At 39.9% G+C, this 19772-nt stretch overlaps 2 protein-coding genes across 3 annotated transcripts in view; both read left to right on the forward strand.

Moving 5' to 3' along the window:
• The window catches only part of LOC109822022 (beta-galactosidase 2-like), a 14068-nt gene extending 10618 nt beyond the window's left edge, over positions 1-3450 (forward strand). The window contains exons 14-20 of one of the 2 annotated variants that reach the window (XM_020388182.1): positions 429-538; positions 619-729; positions 805-906; positions 1554-1759; positions 2122-2440; positions 3035-3183; positions 3255-3450. In XM_020388182.1, coding sequence (XP_020243771.1) covers positions 429-538; positions 619-729; positions 805-906; positions 1554-1759; positions 2122-2440; positions 3035-3145 — 959 coding nt within the window. In that variant the 3' untranslated portion in view covers positions 3146-3183; positions 3255-3450. Of the gene's footprint in view, positions 1-428; positions 539-618; positions 730-804; positions 907-1553; positions 1760-2121; positions 2441-3034 lie in introns of both variants that reach the window. The other variant, XM_020388183.1, reaches the window with a different exon arrangement.
• On the forward strand, positions 15012-18820 carry LOC109821265 (B3 domain-containing protein LFL1-like). Its single transcript, XM_020387451.1, has 7 exons — positions 15012-15437; positions 16896-16937; positions 17016-17102; positions 17247-17347; positions 17721-17767; positions 17852-17928; positions 18354-18820. The coding sequence occupies exons 1-7, from the start codon at positions 15288-15290 to the stop codon at positions 18645-18647; spliced, it is 798 nt and encodes a 265-aa protein (XP_020243040.1). The 5' UTR covers positions 15012-15287; the 3' UTR covers positions 18648-18820.

A 19772-nucleotide genomic window follows, 5' to 3' on the forward strand; every position in this document is an offset into this window, starting at 1 on the left:
GACCATCCAAATTCCTATCTATTAGTTTCCTTGACAGATTGATTACAATACTCCCACATATTTTGTGGCATGCACACACATCGTGTGCACCGGAGTACTAGTAAATAAATTAAAAAAAAGGGTTTAGTTAAGAATTTCAGCCTTTTTCTAATTGAACGAAACATATTTTGTCAACATCACCTAAAATTGAGTTTAGCAATATAGATAGTAAATTCATTCTAACCGAAGCAAAGTTTTCAGAGGTAAATACAAACTGTCACATTTTAAGCTCCAGGCTTTTTCTAATTGAACGAAACATATTTTGTCAACATCACCTAAAATTTTGTCATGTGATTTGCTAGGCTGAAACTTATGGTTTTTCTTTTGGATATCAGTTCTGACAAACCATTTATTGGATGACCTGGATTTTTCTTCCTCCTGTTCTGCAGGGACAGCATGTGGTAGTCTTGAAAATCCAAAACTCACTTATACTGGAGATGTTAAGCTACGTTCAGGCAGCAATAAGATTTCTCTGTTAAGTGCTTCCGTTGGTCTTCCTGTAAGTTTGCTTTACCTACTTTTTCCTGTAGAAAAGCTGGTAACAACCATAAACAAATTAAACTTTTGATTTAATTGAAGAATGTCGGGGAGCATTTTGAGACATGGAATGCTGGAGTGCTTGGTCCAGTTACACTGAATGGTCTTAATGAGGGACGAAGAGACCTTACATGGCAAAAATGGAGCTATCAGGTTAGCTGCCTTCAAATTAGTACTGTGAATGAAAATAAAGATTGCAGGTTCAGTGATTTTTATGTTTGTTTGCAGATTGGTTTGAAAGGGGAAGATTTGAAACTTCATTCTCTTACCGGAAGTTCGAGCGTCGAGTGGGGTCAAGCATCTCAAGACCAACCTCTCACATGGTACAAGGTTAGGACCATTTACTTTCAGATATTGTTATTGATCGATGATTAAGTGAAAAAATTTCAATTTACGTTGAGAAAAAAGAGCATATATAAGCAGAAAATAATATCGAACTCCAGTTAATTCCTCTCTGCTTTATGTATTGAAAACTTGCCCTGCGACTTTTTTGCATCTTCATCAAATGTGGCCAACTTACTTTATCTAATTATATTATACATGAATGCTTCAGGATGTAGTGTCAAATTTCTTTATCGACTCTGCCAAATCAACTTGAAACACTTTAAATTCTAGATTATATAATTGACATATTCGACATGTTTTAAAAGTTACATCATGTTTGTGAATAAACCATATTTGGATGTTTCGAAGCCCTGAATCTGATCATTGCATCTGTTCAAATTTGAAGCCTAACTCTCAAAACATTTGGTTTTTTTTATTTTGTGACATTCTAAATATCCTAGTTTAAAATATAAATCAATGGCATAAATATTCAGTTTAAGCAACTATGATTGCATTTCGAACTTTGACAGGTAGAATTTGGGTTCAAATGCTCCCTGCAGCCTAAAAATTATGCATTTTCAATATTTTTTGACCGGTACATGAATAACTAATGATGAGCATGAAGTTCTGACCATGTTCTATTCTTTCAACAGTCTCTCTTCAACGCGCCAGATGGAAACGAGCCATTGGCTTTGGATATGAACAGTATGGGAAAAGGTCAAATATGGGTAAATGGACAAAATGTTGGACGGTATTGGCCTGGTTATAAAGCCTTCGGTACTTGCAACCCCTGTGATTATCGTGGACGCTACAACGAAACAAAATGCCAGACAAATTGTGGGGAGGCTTCTCAAAGATGGTAAGCTTTATTTATGTCCTTAAATTAAGTATGGGTTATCTGCACCGCTTTACTATTGCCCAATTGCGGATAGACCCCTTGTATTTCTATTGTACCCCCCAAAAAAAAAAAAAGAAAAAAAAGAAAAAAAAGAAAGTGATCATTATTGTTTTAACTCTTTTAATTCGGAGGAAGATAAAATTGTTTTTCAATAAATAGACCTCCAGAGGGTAATAGAGTAAGGGGTCTATCTGCAACAATTGAATTGCAAGGTGTCTATCCTCAATTGGAAGATAGTACTAGGGGTCAGTCCACAATTAACCTAAAAATTATCACCTTCTTTATGAAACTTAACTTAAAAACTTTATCACGATAAATTTCAGGTATCATGTACCTCGTTCATGGTTAAATCCAACTGGTAACTTGTTGGTGGTATTGGAGGAATCGGGTGGTGATCCTACCGGGATTTCTTTGGTAAAAAGATCGATAGGGAGTGCCTGTGCTGATGTTTCGGAGTGGCAACCATCGATGAGAAATTGGCATACTAAGGACTATGAGAGATCAAGGGTACATTTACATTGTAGTCCTGGACAGAAGATGACCAAGATAAAATTTGCGAGCTTTGGTACTCCGAATGGAGTTTGTGGGAGCTTTTCAGAGGGAAATTGCCACGCCCATGAGTCTTATGATCCTTTTGAAAAGGTAAACTTTCATCCGTTCTTCCCAACTCACTTTATTGATTTATGATACATGTAATATATAGTACAATATTCAAATCTTGTTTATATAGGATATCATAACTTAAGTGCCCTATATTGAAATCCTGTTATAACTTTGAAAACTTTCCATTTTCTATGACGTATGTATCATTTAATTGAATGCTTTCTGCACATCATATAAGCATATGATGCACTAGTAATTTTTTTTCTCAATTTTTTTTACGTTGAATTATGATCCACAAAGCATTTCCACTATGAGCCACAGAAAATGACGCTTATGAGGAATGATCAAGTTTCGAGAGAGTCTTGAGTTTTCTGATCAGCCTCTCAAGAAATGTTATTGTCGGCTAATTGTTTGTTTTTTGAAATATTGATTGCTATACATTTCTATATCCAATAATGAACTCTTTTGCGCTTATTGGTTTTATATGCTATAATACCACCTAGATATAGCTTACTCAGCTAGAATGTGAGTGATATTTCTACTTATGGGATCAGGTTCTTTTATGCTCTATATAGTTTTTTCTCTTTAAAAAAAAAATCTAATACAAGTTAAACTTTTTATTTATTTATGCAGAATTGTATCGGCCAGGAATCATGTGCAGTAACAATAAACTCTGACAATTTCGGAGGTGACCCATGTCCGGGAACCATGAAGAGGATCGCAGTGGAAGCAGTCTGTGAATAATAACAGAAAACTGATCTCGATCAGAATAAAGAAAAAAGGTGGCATACTCTGAATTGTTATATAAATACTCGTACACTTGAATACAAACCTTAACATCTGAAGAATGCAGAAACTTTGGCACACTAACCAGCCAGAAACAAACACGAAGAATTAGAGATCGACTGTTAGAACACACAATGGCAACAACAGAGAATGTATTCATGTGACTTATGGGAGAGCGTACATGTATATATTTTGAGTTCATGTGCACTACTTGTGATGATTGGGATATTGAAGGGGCGAAGCCTCATGAGAGATTGGAGTTTCATTCGAGCAAGAATTAGATAGTTTCTTCAGTATAGGTTTTGTATTGGTGCTGTTGTTTAGTATTCAGGTCCTTGCAGGAGTCGCTTCAGTATAGGTTTTGTATTGGTGCTGTTGTTTAGTATTCAGGTCCTTGCAGGAGTCGAGACATTCTGAATTTGTACCCGAGAACGATATTTAGCATTTTGATTTAGTAATAATAAAAAGTTGAAATTCTCTTTCAAATTTCGATGCCTGTTCTATGTGTTCTTTTTTCCCCCTCCTTTCTTTTTCTTATGATGTCTGATGTGTATATTCTCATAATGCTTCTTTAAATGTTTGTCTGGATCTGCAACCAACCCTATAAAAATTAAACCTGAAATACCATTATTTATAGCATCCAATGTTCATTGGGGGGAAAAAATTAAAATCAAATCAAATGTTTAGATTCTACTGCAAAAATCAAGCAAGTTTCGGCCTTGACCCAACCAGATCCAGGCTGCAGAAGCCCACAAAATCCAAGTTTGGGTTGCTTTTATGCCCAAGTCAGCCCTTTTCATAAGCTTTTGAGTGTATTGATTGTTGGAATTGGGGGTGTGAAGTCCAAACCTCGTGCAGGCGAGGAGCTCCGGTGAGCTTGAGAACCACACAGGCGAGCGTGGGTGGCGACTCAGGCGAGGTCGAAGGCGCGGTGCAGGCGAGCTCGACGAGAGACATGCGAGCTCGAGTTTGGGGATCTGCAGGCGAAGTCGATGGTGAACTTGAAGGAGAGTGCTGGCGAGCTTCTGTCAGGCGAGGTCGCTCAGGGCGAGTTCAAGGCAGACGAGATTTCGTCAGGCGAGGTCGACGCAGGCGAGAATCGCTGCTGGCGAGCTTTCCAGGCTGTCAACAGCCTGTCGACAGCTCAGCTAGGGTTTCCCTATAAAAGAGAAATCTCTCTCTCTCTCTCTCTCTCTCTCTCTCTCTCTCTCTCTCTCTCTCTCTCTCTCTCTCTCTCTTTTCCCAGCGCTCATTCAGAGAAGATTGGGGGGGAATTAAGAGGGGTATTAAATAGAAGAGAGAATTAAATAGGGTATTGTTCACTGTAGCTACAGTAATAATTATTGCATTTATTGAGAGATCTCAAGTTTGAGATCTGTTCTTGCATTGTAATTTCTTATTGATTAATAAGAAATTAATTGTGTGGTTCCCGTGGACGTAGGCAGTTGCCGAACCTCGTTAAATCTTGGTGTGCTTTTCTCTGTACTGCGTTTCTGCTGTCTTAGGGGTTTCGACGTAAATTTCCCAACAACTGGTATCAGAGCCTGAAACGATCTAGAGGAAGTCAGATTCAAGTGGAGCCATGGCCGCAAATGAAGAAAAAAAGAGACTTTGAGAAGTTTGATGGAACAGATTTCGGATTCTGAAAAATACAGATAGAGGATTATCTCTATCAAAAAAATCTGTATCAACCACTATTGGGGAAGAAGCTGGAGTTGATGAAGGAAGATGAGTGGATCCTTCTAGATTGACAAGCCCTCGAAATTATCAGATTGACGTTGACTCGTAATGTTGCGTTCAATATTACGAAGGAGAAGATCACGGCGGGTCTTATGGCAGCACTCTCAAATATGTATGAGAAGCCATTAGTCGCGAACAAAGTTCATTTGATGCGACGGTTATTCAATCTGAGAATGGCGAAAGGCGTGTCAGTAGCACAATACCTCAATAAACTCAACACGGTCACAACCCAATTGAGTTCAGTTGAAATTGAGTTTGACGAGGAAGTTCGGGCGTTGATACTTTCGTCCTCCCTACCAGAGAGTTGGAACGCTACAGTCACAGTTGTGAGTAGCTCGTCGGGAAACCACAAGTTGAAGTTCGACGATGTTTGTGTTCTGGTTCTCAGTGAGGAGATCCGACGGAGAGAGTCGGGTGAAGCTACAACCTCTTCAGTATTGCATACATAGTCAAGAGGTAGAAATTCAACCAGAGGGATCGGACGAGGCAAATCAAACTACAGAGATAGATCAAAGGACAGTAGGTCCAAATCCAGGAATCCAAGCAATAACTCGAAGGCTATCGAGTGTTGGAATTGTGGAAAGACCGGGCATTACAAAAATCAGTGCAAGAGTGTACAGAAGGAGAAGGAGGCGAACGCAGAGGTGAATATCACTTCCACTTCAGGAGGAGACGACGCATTGATCTGCTCTTTGGAGAGCAAGGAGGAATCTTGGGTGTTAGATTCAGGAGCGTCGTTCCATACTACTTCTCAGAAAGAATTCTTCGAGAAGTATATCCCCGAAAATCTTGGATACATATACCTTGGTGATGATCAACCGTGTGCTATTCTGGGCAAAGGTGTGGTGAAAATTAAGTTGAACGGATCAGTATGGGAGTTGAAGGATGTCAGACATATTCCTGACCTGAGAAAAAACTTAATATCCATAGGCCAATTGGCTGGCGAACTACGACCTTCCATGGAGATGATTGGAAGATCTCAAATGGCACAATGACGATTGCCCGAGGCAAAAAGACTAGTATCCTATTATAACAACATGTACACGTTGTTTGATCTCAGTTGCTGCAGGCAATGAGACTTCAAAGCTGTGGCAACAGAGACTCGGTCATATGAGTGGGAAGGAGATAAAGATCATGCACACAAAGGGAAAACTCCCATGTCTAGAATCAGTTGATTTAGATATGTGTGAAGAATGCATACTTGGAAAGCAGAAGAGAGTTACTTTCAGACAAGTGGCAAAACCCTCAGGAAGGAAAAGCTAGAGCTCGTTCACTCAGATGTTTGAGGACCAACCACCACCGCGTCCATTGGTGGAAAACACTACTTTGTGACTTTTATCGATGATCACTCTCGGAAAGTGTGGTGGTGGAAAACACTACTTTGTGACTTTTATCGATGATCACTCTCGGAAAGTGTGGGTCTACTTTCTGAAGTATAAGTCAGAAGTATTTGAAGCTTTTTATCGATGATCACTCTCGGAAAGTGTGGGTCTACTTTCTGAAGTATAAGTCAGAAGTATTTGAAGCTTTTAGGAGATGGAAAGTTATGATCAAGAATGAGAACGGTCTAAGAATAAAGAAACTCAGGACCGATAATGGCGGTGAGTATGAAGATACCGGATTCAAGAAGTTCTGCTATGAGCACGAGATCAGAATGGAGAGAACCATGTCCGGCACGCCTCAACAAAATGGTGTAGCTGAACGGATGAACCAAACGTTAACAGAGATAGCCAGAAGCATTCGGGTACAGTCAGGCCTACTGAAATAGTTCTAGACAGAAGCAATCAACAGAGCAGCTTACTTAATCAACCGAGGTCCATCGGTTCTATTTGATCACATAATATCAGAGGAGGTATGGTGCGGAAAGGAGGTACAACTCTCACATCTCAAAGTTTTTGGTTGTGTAGCTTATGTGCATATTAGTGATCAATGCAGGAATGAGCTTGATCCCAAGTCAAAGAAATACACTTTCATCGGCTATGGTGAAGATGAGTTCGGCTATCACATTTGGGACAACGAAAATAAGAAAGTGATCCACAGCAGAGATGTGATATTCAATGAAAAGGTGATGTACAAGGACATGCACAAGACATAAAACTCAGAGAGCGAGTCAATATTTGTAGATGCAGATGATGTCCGAGTAACCTCTCGGAAGAACCCAATGCAGAAGATCCTCAGCCAAAAGAGCATGTTGGACAAGATGGTGCGCAAGAGACCGACACACCAGCTCCGATTTTGAGGAGATCTTCACGGCCTCCTGTACCCAACAAGAGATACATGAACTATCTGTTGCTGACAGATGGAGGGGAGCCTAAAAGCTATGATGAAGCCTATCAGGATGGAGATGCGAGCAAGTGGGAGCTTGCCATGAAAGATGAGATGAATTCTCTCATCTCAAACCAGACGTGGGAACTAGATGAGTTGCCCACGGGTAAGAAGGCCCTCCACAACAATTGGGTGTACCGGGTGAAAGAGGAGCAGGATGGCTCCAGAAGATATAAGGCCCGACTAGTTGTCAAAGGATTCTAGCAGAAGGAAGGAATTGACTACACTGATATTTTTGTTCCCGTGGTGAAGCTAAATACTATCAGGACAGTGATGAGTATTATAGCTATTGAAGATCTTTATCTTGAGCAGTTGGACGTGAAGTTATCGTTTATTCACGGAGATCTAGAAGAGGAGATATACATGCACCAGCCAGAAGGTGTTTCAGAAGAAAAGAAGAAGAACCTGGTGTGCAGACTCAAGAAAAGCTTGTATGGCCTAAAACAAGCCCCAAGACAGTGGTACAAGAAGTTTGACGACTTCATGCACAAGGAAGGTTTCGAGAAGTTCAATGCCGATCACTATTTCTACTTTAAAAGATATCAGTCCAATTATATCATTCTACTGCTGTATGTTGATGATATGTTGGTTGTAGGTGAAGATATGAATGATATCAGGAGTTTGAAGCAGCAGCTGTCAAAGAAATTTGACATGAAGGACTTGGGTTCAACAAAGAAGATCATTGGAATGTAAATCATGAGAGATAAGAAGAGAGGTCTCTTACAGTTATCTCATGCGGAGTACATCAACCGCGTTTTGCAGAGATTCAACATAGGTGACGCCAAGCCAGTGAGCACACCCTTGGCCAGCCATTTTCGCCTATCAAAGGATCAGTCTCCTTAGTCTGAAGAAAAGAAAGAGAGTGTGGCTAAGTTCCCTTACGCCTCAGCTATCGGAAATTTGATGTATGCAATGGTCTGTACGAGACCAGACATTAGCCATGTAGTAGGAGTGGTCAGCCGGTTCATGTCGAATCCAGGAAAAACTCATTGGAAAGCGGTCAAGTGGATTCTGAGATATCCATGAGGCACCACACATAAGTGTCTGCACTTTGGTAAAGGAGAGGTAGAAGTACAAGGGTACGTAGATGCAGACTTTGGAGGTGAAGTCGATTAACCGAAGAAGCACTATCGACTACGTATTCACTGTCGGAACTACTGCTGTTAGTTGGATGTCACAGATACAAAAGATTGTCACTCTGTCCACTACAGAAGCTGAGTATGTTGCAGTGACTGAAGCCAGTAAAGAGATCATATGGTTTTAGGGTTTGTTAACTGTTTGGTGGAAACTTTGAAGTAAAAAGAAATAAAGAAAAATTGATCTGTATTCCTTTAATCTCAGTTACAATTGGATTTCCTGATTACAAAAGAGAGGAGAATGATCTGAATTTTTCCCTTTGTTTAATTATGGGTTCTTCACGGTTGCGATGAAGTGCCTCACTTGAATGCTCGCGTCGAGTTTGCTCTTCATTGACGATCCGAACGTCTTGATTCACTGGAACATGGTCTTCTCCTCACGATTTGACGTTGTGGAAAACTTGCGTGACAAGTTTTAGAACTCTGAACGAGTTTGAATCTCTATGAAAGAGCTGATTTAACCGAAATCGGTCTATAAGCCAAGGATGAAGAAAGCTCCTGTTGCTGATCTTCAAAGCTCCAGCAATTCCCCCCAAGATCTCTTCTTTGCTGCCCCAGAGATGGATGAAAGATCCAGGATCTGAACTAAGCTGATTTTTTAGTTATTTATAGGAGATTAAGGGGTGTAACCGCTCCCTTAATTCACTTCCTAGTGGGGCTAATTGGATGTAACCGCCCCTAAAATCACTCCTGAGTGGAGTTGTGATCCCCTCAGATCGTGGGAAACGGTTTTGAAACCGTTTAGCTCGTGTTTGAATGAGTAAAACATAAAATTCGCGTTTGGTGTGAATTCTGCGTTCAAACGCGGTGTCTGGAAGCTTGAACGCAGTGTCTGAAAGCTCGGACGCAGCGGCTAGAAGCTCATTTGGTTGTTTGTTGGAAGCTGCGTTTGGCAGCGTTAGCAGCTAGATCTGAGCTGCGTTTGCAGCGATTTGGAAGCTGCGTTGGCAGCGTTTGGAGTTGGATCTGAGCTGCGTTTGCAGCGATTTGGAACCTACGTTGGCAGCATTGGCAGCGTTTGTAGCCGAACGTGAGCTGCGTTTGCAGCAATTTGGAAGCTGTGTTGGCAGCGTTGGAAGCTGCGTTGGTAGCTGGATCTGAGCTGCGTCCATGGCTATGAACGCGGTGCGTCTTGATGCTGGTATGCGAGGAGGATTTCCGCATCTTAGTTTGAAGAGACCGTCGATTTGTAGTCTCTTTCTGTCAAAGCGTTACAAAGATCGTCATTTTGTAATCTTTGTTTTAGCTCGTTGATATGTGAGAGTTGTCAAATTGTAACTCCCGATGTTGAAGGTTATTGATTAGAGCTTTCATCAGTTGTTGTGAAGGTCGTCAGATTGTAACCTTCATTGATCTACGTGAAAGTCTTTAAATTGTAGCCTTCTGGAAGTCGTCAGATTGTAACTTCCATCATCGGTGTTTGATGGAGATTTAGCTATCTATTGTGATTTTTAGACAGCCTACATTAACTGAGCTGGGATTCAAACAGGAGAGGAATGTCTTGCACAGCGATAGTTAGAGTGTGATTCACTTGGCTAAGAATTCCGCATTTCATTCTAGAACGAAGCATATTGTGCTTCGGTACCACTTCATCAGATCCCTGCCGGAAGATGATGTGTTGAAACTAGAGAAGATTCAAGGAAATAAGAATCCAGCAGATATGTTAATAAAGACAGTGACCATTCATAAACTGGAGTTGTGCGTAACTTCAGTTGGCCTTCATGCATAGATGATGAGGGTGGAGCCATACAGGAGAATGTGATTGTTTAGATAGCCTACTGACAACGGTTTTGTCTCCAAGTGGGAGATTGTTAGAATTGGGGGTGTGAAGTCCAAACCTTGTGCAGGCGAGGAGCTCCGGCGAGCTTGAGAACCACACAGGCGAGTGTGTGCGGCGACTCAGGCGAGGTCGAAGGCGCGGTGCAAGCAAGCTCGACGAGAGACATGCAAGCTCGAGTTTGGGGATTTGCAGGCGAAGTCGATGACGAACTCGAAGGCGAGTGCGGGCGAGCTTCTGTCAGGCGAGGTCGCTCAAGGCGAGTTCGAGGCAGGCGAGATTTCGTCAGGCGAGCTCGAGTGCACGCGCTCGTAGGCGAGGTCGATGCAGGCGAGAATCGCTGCTGGCGAGCTTTCCAGGCTGTCAACAGCCTGTCGACAGCTCAGCTAGGGTTTCCCTATAAAAGAGAAACCCCAGGGCCAAGGCTGCGCTGCACGCGCTTCTTCTCCTTTCTCGTAAACCCTAGGCGGCAGCTGCAGTTTTCTCTCCCTCTCTTTTCCCAACGCTCATTCAGAGAAGATTTGGGGGAATTAAGAGGGGTATTAAATAGAAGAGAGAATTAAATAGGGTATTGTTCACTGTAGCTACAGTAATAATTATTGTATTTATTGAGGGATCTCAAGTTTGAGATCTGCTCTTGCATTGTAATTTCTTGTTGATTAATAAGAAATTAATTGTGTGGCTCCCGAGGACGTAGGCAGTTGCCGAACCTCGTTAAATCTTGGTATACTTTTCTCTATACCGCATTTCTGCTGTCTTATATATATATATGGGTTTCGACGTAAATTTTCTAACATTGATGGACTTCTCAATTTTAGGCTTCTAATGTGTTTATACATCATGATATAATACCGCAAGAGCTGATCCTTTAGCTAATTTTAGTAATGATGAATCTTGAAAGTGGATGTGCATTGTCTTCAGATGAGCTTGATTGCTTAGTAATGAGGAGTCAGTGAGAGAGATCCCTCTATTGGTTGAACTAACGGGTTGGTGGGATCAAACAAAATCAAAATGAAGACAAAAGGCAAAATCCTTTCTCTTTGCCTTGGATTGCGAGTACCCAATCCAAATCACACTTTACAGTAAAGAGAGAGAAAGAGAGTGAGTGAGGAGAGAGAAATAAGAGAGAGAGAGAGAGGGACGTGCATGGTGGCCAAATGTGGGAGCTGTGTTTGGACGAGCAGAGGCGATGGCCAATGCATGTAGTCGAGGCTCAACAAGTGTAAGCGTTCGCCTGAATTCTGAGCTGGACTTCACGCTTGCTTTGTTGTGGAGATGTGTGAAACTGACGACTTCTAATTTTCACAAATGGAAAATATCAATCACGGTGATGATACGTTGCACGTTTCTCCATTTTGATTTTATTGAGCACACTTCTGTGTCGTTTGGTTTCTCATTTGAGAAGTAGTATTGTTGCAAGTTAAACATAGAATTTTTGAATAATTTCTTGAAAACCATCTTGAATTTCTAGAGCATTTAAATGGACTACCAAAATAAAATAGTTACTTGTATGTGTATAGATGAATACGAAAATGGTGTAGTTTTTACACAAAACCACTATTCCATCTCTAACCTATTATACCAAATTTTACACCAAATAGGAAATATGATGGAGAAATGAGATATTGTTGGAATATTTGATTTGTTATAACCAATTTTAAGGGCAAACTCGGAAAAAGAAAAAACTTCATATCTACAGTGTTGCGCCATTCCTGACGAACACTGTAGCAACACCCCAAAATAGTGCAGGTTTTGACGCTACTTTGGAGATAGTTTTGATGTTTTTTGACGTCAAAATGAGTTTTTGAAGTAACGTTGGAGATGCTGTCAGATCGAGAAAACCAGCCCCCATCCGTTCAACTTAAATTACCATAATATGCCACTCAGAAAACATGAGCAATAGTAGTACTTGAGTACCAAATCTTTTCCCAACTTTAGATACTGGTATGGTCTGATTTCGGATCCCCATTCCGAGTGCCGGACCTCTTACTTACTAATTATGGCACTTTCCCTGTAAACGGGCAACCAACAAGAACGTTCCGGGGGCAAAAAAAAAAAAAAAAACCCTGAGCCTAGCGTTGCACACAAAACGCTAAAAATATCGAGTCGCAACCTGACACGTGTAAGTTTCAGGCTGAAACTAGATAAACTAAGAGGCTGTGTGTTTTGCAGCTGATCCTGTGACGCCACGCACCGTAGATTGGCGCAACGGGGTCTAAGAGCATCTCCAAGGGATCCTTACAATGTCCCTTAATCTAGGGGGAGTTTTAAGGGAGGGGGAAGTTCTCCTCCAATGGTTCCCCCTTAAAAGTCCTCTTACCCCTTAATTATTCATATTTAGTGTTTTAATTTTATAGATTAAGATTTAATTAAATATATGGTTTATTTATAAATGAATAAATAATTAAATATTAATAACTAAAATTAAATAAATAATTAATTTAAAGTAAGAAATTATCTTATATAATTATTAAATTAATTAATCATATTAAAATTTAATAAATAATTAATTTATATAATAATTAATTTATATAAATCATGTTAAAAGTATTAATTATACATTAACTATATATTAACTAAATTTAATTAACTATACATTAACTTTATTTAAAAAGAAAATATTAATATAAAATTATAAGGGGAAGGTTAAGGGACTTTAACCTTCCCCTTAATTTGGGGAGGGAGTTAAGGGGTTTGGGGTGAAGGGGAAAGTTTTCCGGCCCCTTGGAGCACCTTCCCCTTCATTCTCCCTTAATCTAGCTAAGGGGCCGGATTTTTCCGGCCCCTTGGAGATGCTCTAAGGGTTGATTGGATGGTCGGAGCCCAGTTCATCTTTTCATTTATCTCGGCATTTCTAAGGCATTTGTGTTAATTTCACTTCAAATAAATCTCTATATTGAATTAGTGGACGTTTATGATTCATATCTTGATCCAATAGCTGATCTCTAATGCAATATTAATAAAATACACCGGACTATATTTACTTTTTTTGAAAAGTTACTTTATTAATATCTGTCTACCGGATAATTGGTGTATCAAGAAAAATAAAATGTTTAGATCAATTCATTTGTCCACAAACAATCAAAATTTTCGACGCATGATCCTATAGTAAGAAATACTAGAAAGTTTTTATCCTCGATCTCTCACTCAATCTCAGATTGGAGCATAACTGATTTCAACTTCTTCATCACAAAAAATATAATGAATCAATTATTATTTTTATTACAATATTCTATTATCAATACTAATTGTATTTCATTTTAGATCTAATACTTATTAAATTTATCCAAGAATATCCCCCATTTTCACTAAAAAATCATAATTGTTTATTGTTGATGTTCGTGAACAAACAATCGATGGGGGTTGTCTGCCGTAGGAGGTAGTTTCGATCCTGACGACGCCGAGGAGAAGGGAGAGGATGAATGTTGTGGCCGACTCCTCCTCCGACTTTACACCCGATTCTGAGCGCGCGGGGTGGGCTGATAACCTACACATGTAAGAATCGCAGGAGTACGGGGCTAGTTTCCCCGTGGTACCTCCGACGGTCAAGTCAGCTGTGGAGCTTGAGTGGGGTTTGGGGGAAGGTCCTTGGACCATTGAGGTCGTTGGAGCGTACTCTTTTGAGAGTTTTCTAGTTCTCTTCCTTTTTTAACCAATGTAGGTTCCTTGTTTTTATGAAGAAGATGTAGCCAAGCAATTATCACTTACCCCTCTCTTTACCTTCCATCCCTCCTTTTATAGTCCATTGCCTCTGAGAGGTTGATCCTTGTCTTCGACTATGCATAGGAGGCGGCTGAGGGGTGATCCGTCGAGCTGCTGAGTCATCCTTCTCATTCGAGATGTCGGCTGGTGACTGGAAGGGAGGTCATTCAAGTACAAGAGAGAAATGGCTTCTCAGTATCCTGGCTTTGATAGAAGAGGTAGGGCGTAGGGTAGGTCGGCTGCTTGGCCGTCCCTCTCTCTCTCTCTCTCTCTCTCTCTCTCTCCAGGTGGCGGTAAGCGGCTTGGGCACGAGGTTTGTTAGAATGGAGATCTTGATGGGACTAATCAATACTGTTGTGTCGATTGACATCTGAAGTGAACTTGGTCGGCTCTTATCCCTTTAGTCGAAGCGGGTTGATCTGCGAGCCATTATTATGATCTGGCGACCCGATAGTCGAGTGAGCTTTGGGTCGGGTGTATGGTCGAGTCGTCTACTCAAGGAGTCGTCTTAATTGCGAGGGGGCACACTTCGAGTCGGTCATGATGACCCTTGATCGAAATATGACTTGTCTGTTCGTCTGGTTGAGAGACTTGACCTTGACTGGGCTTTTGAGCCTCTAAGTTGGTTTGGGCCATAGCTCTCTTGGACTTATGGAGACATTCTTCCGACATCCCTATCTTTGGATGGTAAATTTCCATAACATTTATTGAAGGGGAAACCGCTATTATTAGCGGTAACCATTTTTATGCAATTTTTATATATCTTTAGCAATAGAGAATCCAAATAAAGGAATAAGAATTCAATAGATGCACATGGGGATCAATCGCACTTCTCACAAATACAAATTTCACTAGAACTATTCGTGTGAGATGATTTACGTCTTGAGCAAAATAGTTATTATTCCCAAGCCATCCCTTTATACACTCGTAACAGTAATGTATCATATTGTTATACGCGTATATTCTGATAAAATCTGTTCTTCTAGTAAGCCACATATTTGATGGATCAAGTCCACTTGATACTTTCTTAAAATAATCAGATCTGTGTAGAGAAAACTTGTTCCCTCTCACACTAAACACTCACTGAGTGAAGCTTAAATAAAAGAAAACCCCCCATTGATTCCTGGTGCAGGGAAATCAGAGCCTTTGCAACACCTGGAGCTCTCCCCTCGCAAAAATCCAGCTCTCTCAAAACTACCACTCCCTAATCTCTCCTCTCAATCTCCGATCCTCTTCACATTAATTATACAGTGCACCCATCTAAATTAATCTCCATGGCCTTTTCTTCCCCTCTCTCTCCCTCTCTTTCTCTCTCTACACCTCATTCTCTCTCCTCCAACTTACCAAATTTGGCAATATATATACCAGACCTCTGTTCACTTGCTCATTAACTTGATTACTTTCTTTTTTCCTTCTTCCAATGGCTCAAAAGTGCAGCAATCCATTGTCAGTTCCTGATCTCAGTGTTGAGGCCAGCTTTGGCAGCAGTGCTCTCCGCCGGAAAAGGACCGGCATGAGGCAGCGCCGGCAGCACGTGACCAGCGGGCTTCACCATCTACAGCCCACACGTGTAAGCATCGCTCATTTGTCACCAATGTTCTTGATTATGGTTTGTTAATATGTTGCTTGATGAGGTATGTTGTCGATGGTTTGGCCGAATTGGGTTTGTTGATAATTTGTATGTGCTCGGTTAGGTCTTACGAATTTTGATACTTAGTACGAAATTTTGATTGATAAGTGGAATTTTGTTCAAGGCTCTATTTTGGTTGTGATTACGATTGTTTTGTATTAACTATAGCTCTAGAGATGATCAACAGTGCTATCATACATATAGTAGGTTCGACGCGCTCCAAATATTATGAGATAGAAAATTCCTATGAGATGTTGTTAATGTTAGGCAAATTGGGCTTGTTGATAATTTGGTATATGGTTGGCTATATCGTTTGATTTTTTTTTGTATCTTCATAGGATTAATTGTTGGATGGTTATAGAAATCAATATCATTCGATGTTATTCTTATTTGATTGTGGTTATCATTGTGTTATGTCAACTATAATTCTCAGCATTGCGAAGAACAGAGATCGACAATAATGTTAGCACGTACAGTAGATTGGCACTCCCAATATAAAACAGAAAAATCCTTTATGTTCATATACAATCCATTAATTCCTGAATTGAAGACCTAGTTGTTATTAGAAGTTTTCTTCAAAGTCCACTCTGATCAATCTCAGCGTTTAATCAATAACATGTCGTTTTCTTGTTTTCCATGTAAAGCTGGTATGTAGCGACAAGGGCTCGACTATCAGGACCAATTATTTGGGTCGACACTGCTCTCTTTCTCATTAGAACTCATAGAAACTTGATGCATAAATGTGCCTCTACATCTAATTTTCTCGTTTTACATCTAAAGGATTAACGGTCAGTTAGATATAATTTAGGGCCATGAAATTGCAAGTATTATGATCTGATTGGCCAATTCAGAGTGTAGTCTAATAGCCTTGATTACTTCTCGAACGAGTGATTATTATCATGGTTGTGATCATGAATTCATATTTGACTAATTAAATGGAATTATATTATTGGAAAAAACCAGGTTTAAACTCACAAAAAAAATCGAATAATTTTCTTCGCCTCCTAAGAAGCTCACAACGACAAATTAGGCTAAAACAAATTGGCTCGAAATGCAGGACTATTGTCAAAGGGTCAACTTTTTGTCGTTTTAACCACGTGGACAACTGGACATACTTGATGTGGTTCTAGGCATTTAGTAGCTACTTTTGTTGCTTTGCCCAAAGGATTTTCTCTTCATGTATAATTTCGGGTCATGATTCATTAGTTGATCTTGATTAGTCTATATTATGGACTGGCATTGCTTTTCTTAATTGATGAAAATAATTCTTATTATTTTTTATTTTTTTGGTTCCCGTTGTTACTGACTTTATCAATTAAGATTGAACCAAGTTGTTAATCTATTACATTTTTTTGTAAAACTACTTTATTATCTGACACAGTTTTCTTCTGCTTTCAGGAAACCATCCTGGACCTGAATTCTAAAGCCCTTGATCCTGATGTATGGTTTAAGTGCTTTTTTTTGTCTTCTTTTCTCCAAGTCAAATATTTGAATTCCTTTTATAAATCTTTTTTGTAGCATCTTGGTGAAAGTGTGAGATTTCTGCTGCAAAAGGAGCTAAAGAATAGCGATGTTGGTTCTCTTGGAAGAATTGTCCTTCCAAAGGTTAGCTTTCCTGCTATATTTTATTGTACTTAGAATATACGAAAATATCAATTTATGTTATTTCACATACTTTTTAATTTCATTTTTTCAATTTCATTTTATGAGTATGATTTAAAGGACTTTTAAGGAAATATTGTGTTTCAGAGAGAGGCGGAAGCCCATCTTCCTGTCCTTAACGTTCGGGAGAGTTTCTCATTGCCCATGTTTGATATGGAGACCTCCCAACTATGGACCTTCAAATACAGGTTCGAGCAATATCTTTCTTCTTCTCTGATTTTTCTTAATAATTTCTTAGCCAGCTGCGTTTATGACGTAGAAAGAAGACAAATTTCGGATAATCTAGTGCCAGTGTAACTTTATTGTGACATCTTCAGTCTATTAAAAAGTACCGCCTAGCAATCCTATCACCAAATCAAAATACATAAACAATTGGTCCATATACTAATGTAGATGCACCATACTTTGGCATGAATATATCTGATATTACAATTCTGAGTTAACTCTAAGTGCATTGCATGCAAGGCACACAGTCTAATTGATTTTTTAGTCCCATATATTATACATAAGATCACACTGTCCGAATATATGATCTCATTTATGTAAATCTTTGGTCTGCAGATACTGGCCTAATAATAAGAGCAGAATGTACATACTAGAGAGTACTGGTAAGCTTGCATATGCTTGAAACCTCTAACAACACTTTATTACCCTTTATCTGCTATCAACAAACAATGAACTTTTTACCTCAGGTGATTTTGTCAAGACCCACAATCTTCAAGTTGGTGATTTCATCATGCTGTACAAAGATGATGAAGGGGATCGATACGTATTGCTCCACTTCAAATGTCACTTAAATTATATACATTAGGAAAAAGTTGTATACAGGCTCTCTATAGAAAATCATCTAGGAGGAACTACGCACGTCCCAGCATCAATTTAACTTCAATGCAAATAATACAAAATATTAGTTCAAACAGAACGCCCAATCAATGCAAACAGTAATAAAAATCTAGAAAATATCTAAAGAACCGCGTCCATGACATTAAATGTGCAATAAATATATATTTAACATTTGGATCAGGGCACAAATCGTGAAGTCTAATGATCCGAGGGTTGCTATTCTTTTGGGGGCACATTTACTGCAATGTACGAGATCCGCTATATAAAATCAGCGCTACTCATCAACTTCAAAATGGGTGTTGGGACTATATATTTACGACCAGCACTTTTTACATGCATTTTTTATTGCAGATTATTCGTGCAAGGAAGGCAAGGGCTCAAGAGCCAGCAATGGCTCCCCCAATCGAAGATGAGATCTTTGATTCCATTGTGCCCGATATCGTTGTTACAAGTGCAAGATACTCTGACCTCTTTCTACCGTGGACTGATGGTATGAACATGGCATTTGGCCTGAACTATGCATTCTCAGAAGATTTCCCCTTGAGTTTTCCTGATGAAATGTTTGGGAACTCTTCAACTGCTTCGGCTGAATCTACAACAAAGTTGGGGTTCATCCAAAACCTCTCTCTTGATGACCTCCCTTAACAGACTTCATGCTTACTTGCTTTGTGTTTTTGTTATTTTGAAGAAAGACTCTTAAGAATTCTGGTTTTGATATCGACATTGTCTATGTTTTTTTGACGGTAAATAAAAATGCGTATGTTCTTAAGAGTCAGGTTGTTGTCAAATTTCTTTGGTTCTTCAGTTCTTCATTCTCTCTGCGAGTTTTACGTTTTGAATAACAGAGGAAAAAGGGGACTGCAAGGCAACAGATATTGGAAAATATTGAATGTGCTTGCTGTTCGTTATAGGCATCAAATGTGACATCGAGATGGTAATAATAGTAAGGATTGCGTGAGACAGAAGAAGGTGATGATTGTTGATGATAAATATCTGTCTTTTTAGAAATTTGAGTGTAATTTGATTAGTTTCGATTATTAGATGTGTTTTAAAACTTTTTGCACATATTTTTCTCATGTAGAGAGAGCAATATGAAATTTAATAAAACTATAAAAGCATCCCTTTATCTCTGCGGTTTCAAGTTTACTCTCTCATCGTCATCTATGAAGCTTGAAGGGTGTTGTGCGCAGCGGAAATTTCGGCAGCACCTCCGGTGCGCAAGGTGCACAACAAGAGATTAGATCACAACGGAATTCTCGTTTCTCAAAGAAACAAGAACCGAAAGCCAGATATCTCATCAAAGTGAGATATCTGCTCTTCCTCTCGTCAGCTCTAGGACTGCGCGTCGAGGGAACCTACAAGCTATTACAAATCACGACAAGAACACAACTTTTACGTGGTTCGGCAAACTGCCTACGTCCACGGGGCAAGGAGGGGGAGATCTACTAATAGAGGGAGAGATACAACTGGGTTTACAATCTCACAATTTAAACCCTCACACAAACTCTCAGATCCCTCACACAAAATCTCTCTCAAAAGGGATGCCAAAACCCTAAAAAACACGGCTACACAAAACCCTAGACAACAGCCGACTCAGCCTCTGCCGAATCTCCCTTCAGCACGTCGAAAAATCTTTCACGCTGCCGAAATCCACGCCGCCAAGTCTCTGCGTTGAACTGTAGCCGCTCCTTTTGCTCCTGTCTTTTCCCAGCCTTGCACGCCCAAGTCCTTTGCTTTTTCTTCGTTGGCGGCTACGAAGAAAACTCCTGC

Source organism: Asparagus officinalis, chromosome 8 (assembly GCF_001876935.1).
Source record: "Asparagus officinalis chromosome 8, Aspof.V1, whole genome shotgun sequence".
NCBI classification, from domain to species: Eukaryota; Viridiplantae; Streptophyta; class Magnoliopsida; order Asparagales; family Asparagaceae; genus Asparagus; species Asparagus officinalis.

What these genes read in the sequence shown, in the direction of transcription:
- LOC109821265 (XM_020387451.1), top strand. Translation starts at nt 15,288, where the DNA reads ATGGCTCAAAAGTGCAGCAATCCATTGTCAGTTCCTGATCTCAGTGTT. An exon ending in ACCATCTACAGCCCACACGT is followed by an intron (nt 15,438 to 16,895) that starts GTAAGCATCGCT and finishes TTCTGCTTTCAG; the next exon opens with GAAACCATCCTGGACCTGAA. An exon ending in ATGATGAAGGGGATCGATAC is followed by an intron (nt 17,929 to 18,353) that starts GTATTGCTCCAC and finishes TTTTTATTGCAG; the next exon opens with ATTATTCGTGCAAGGAAGGC.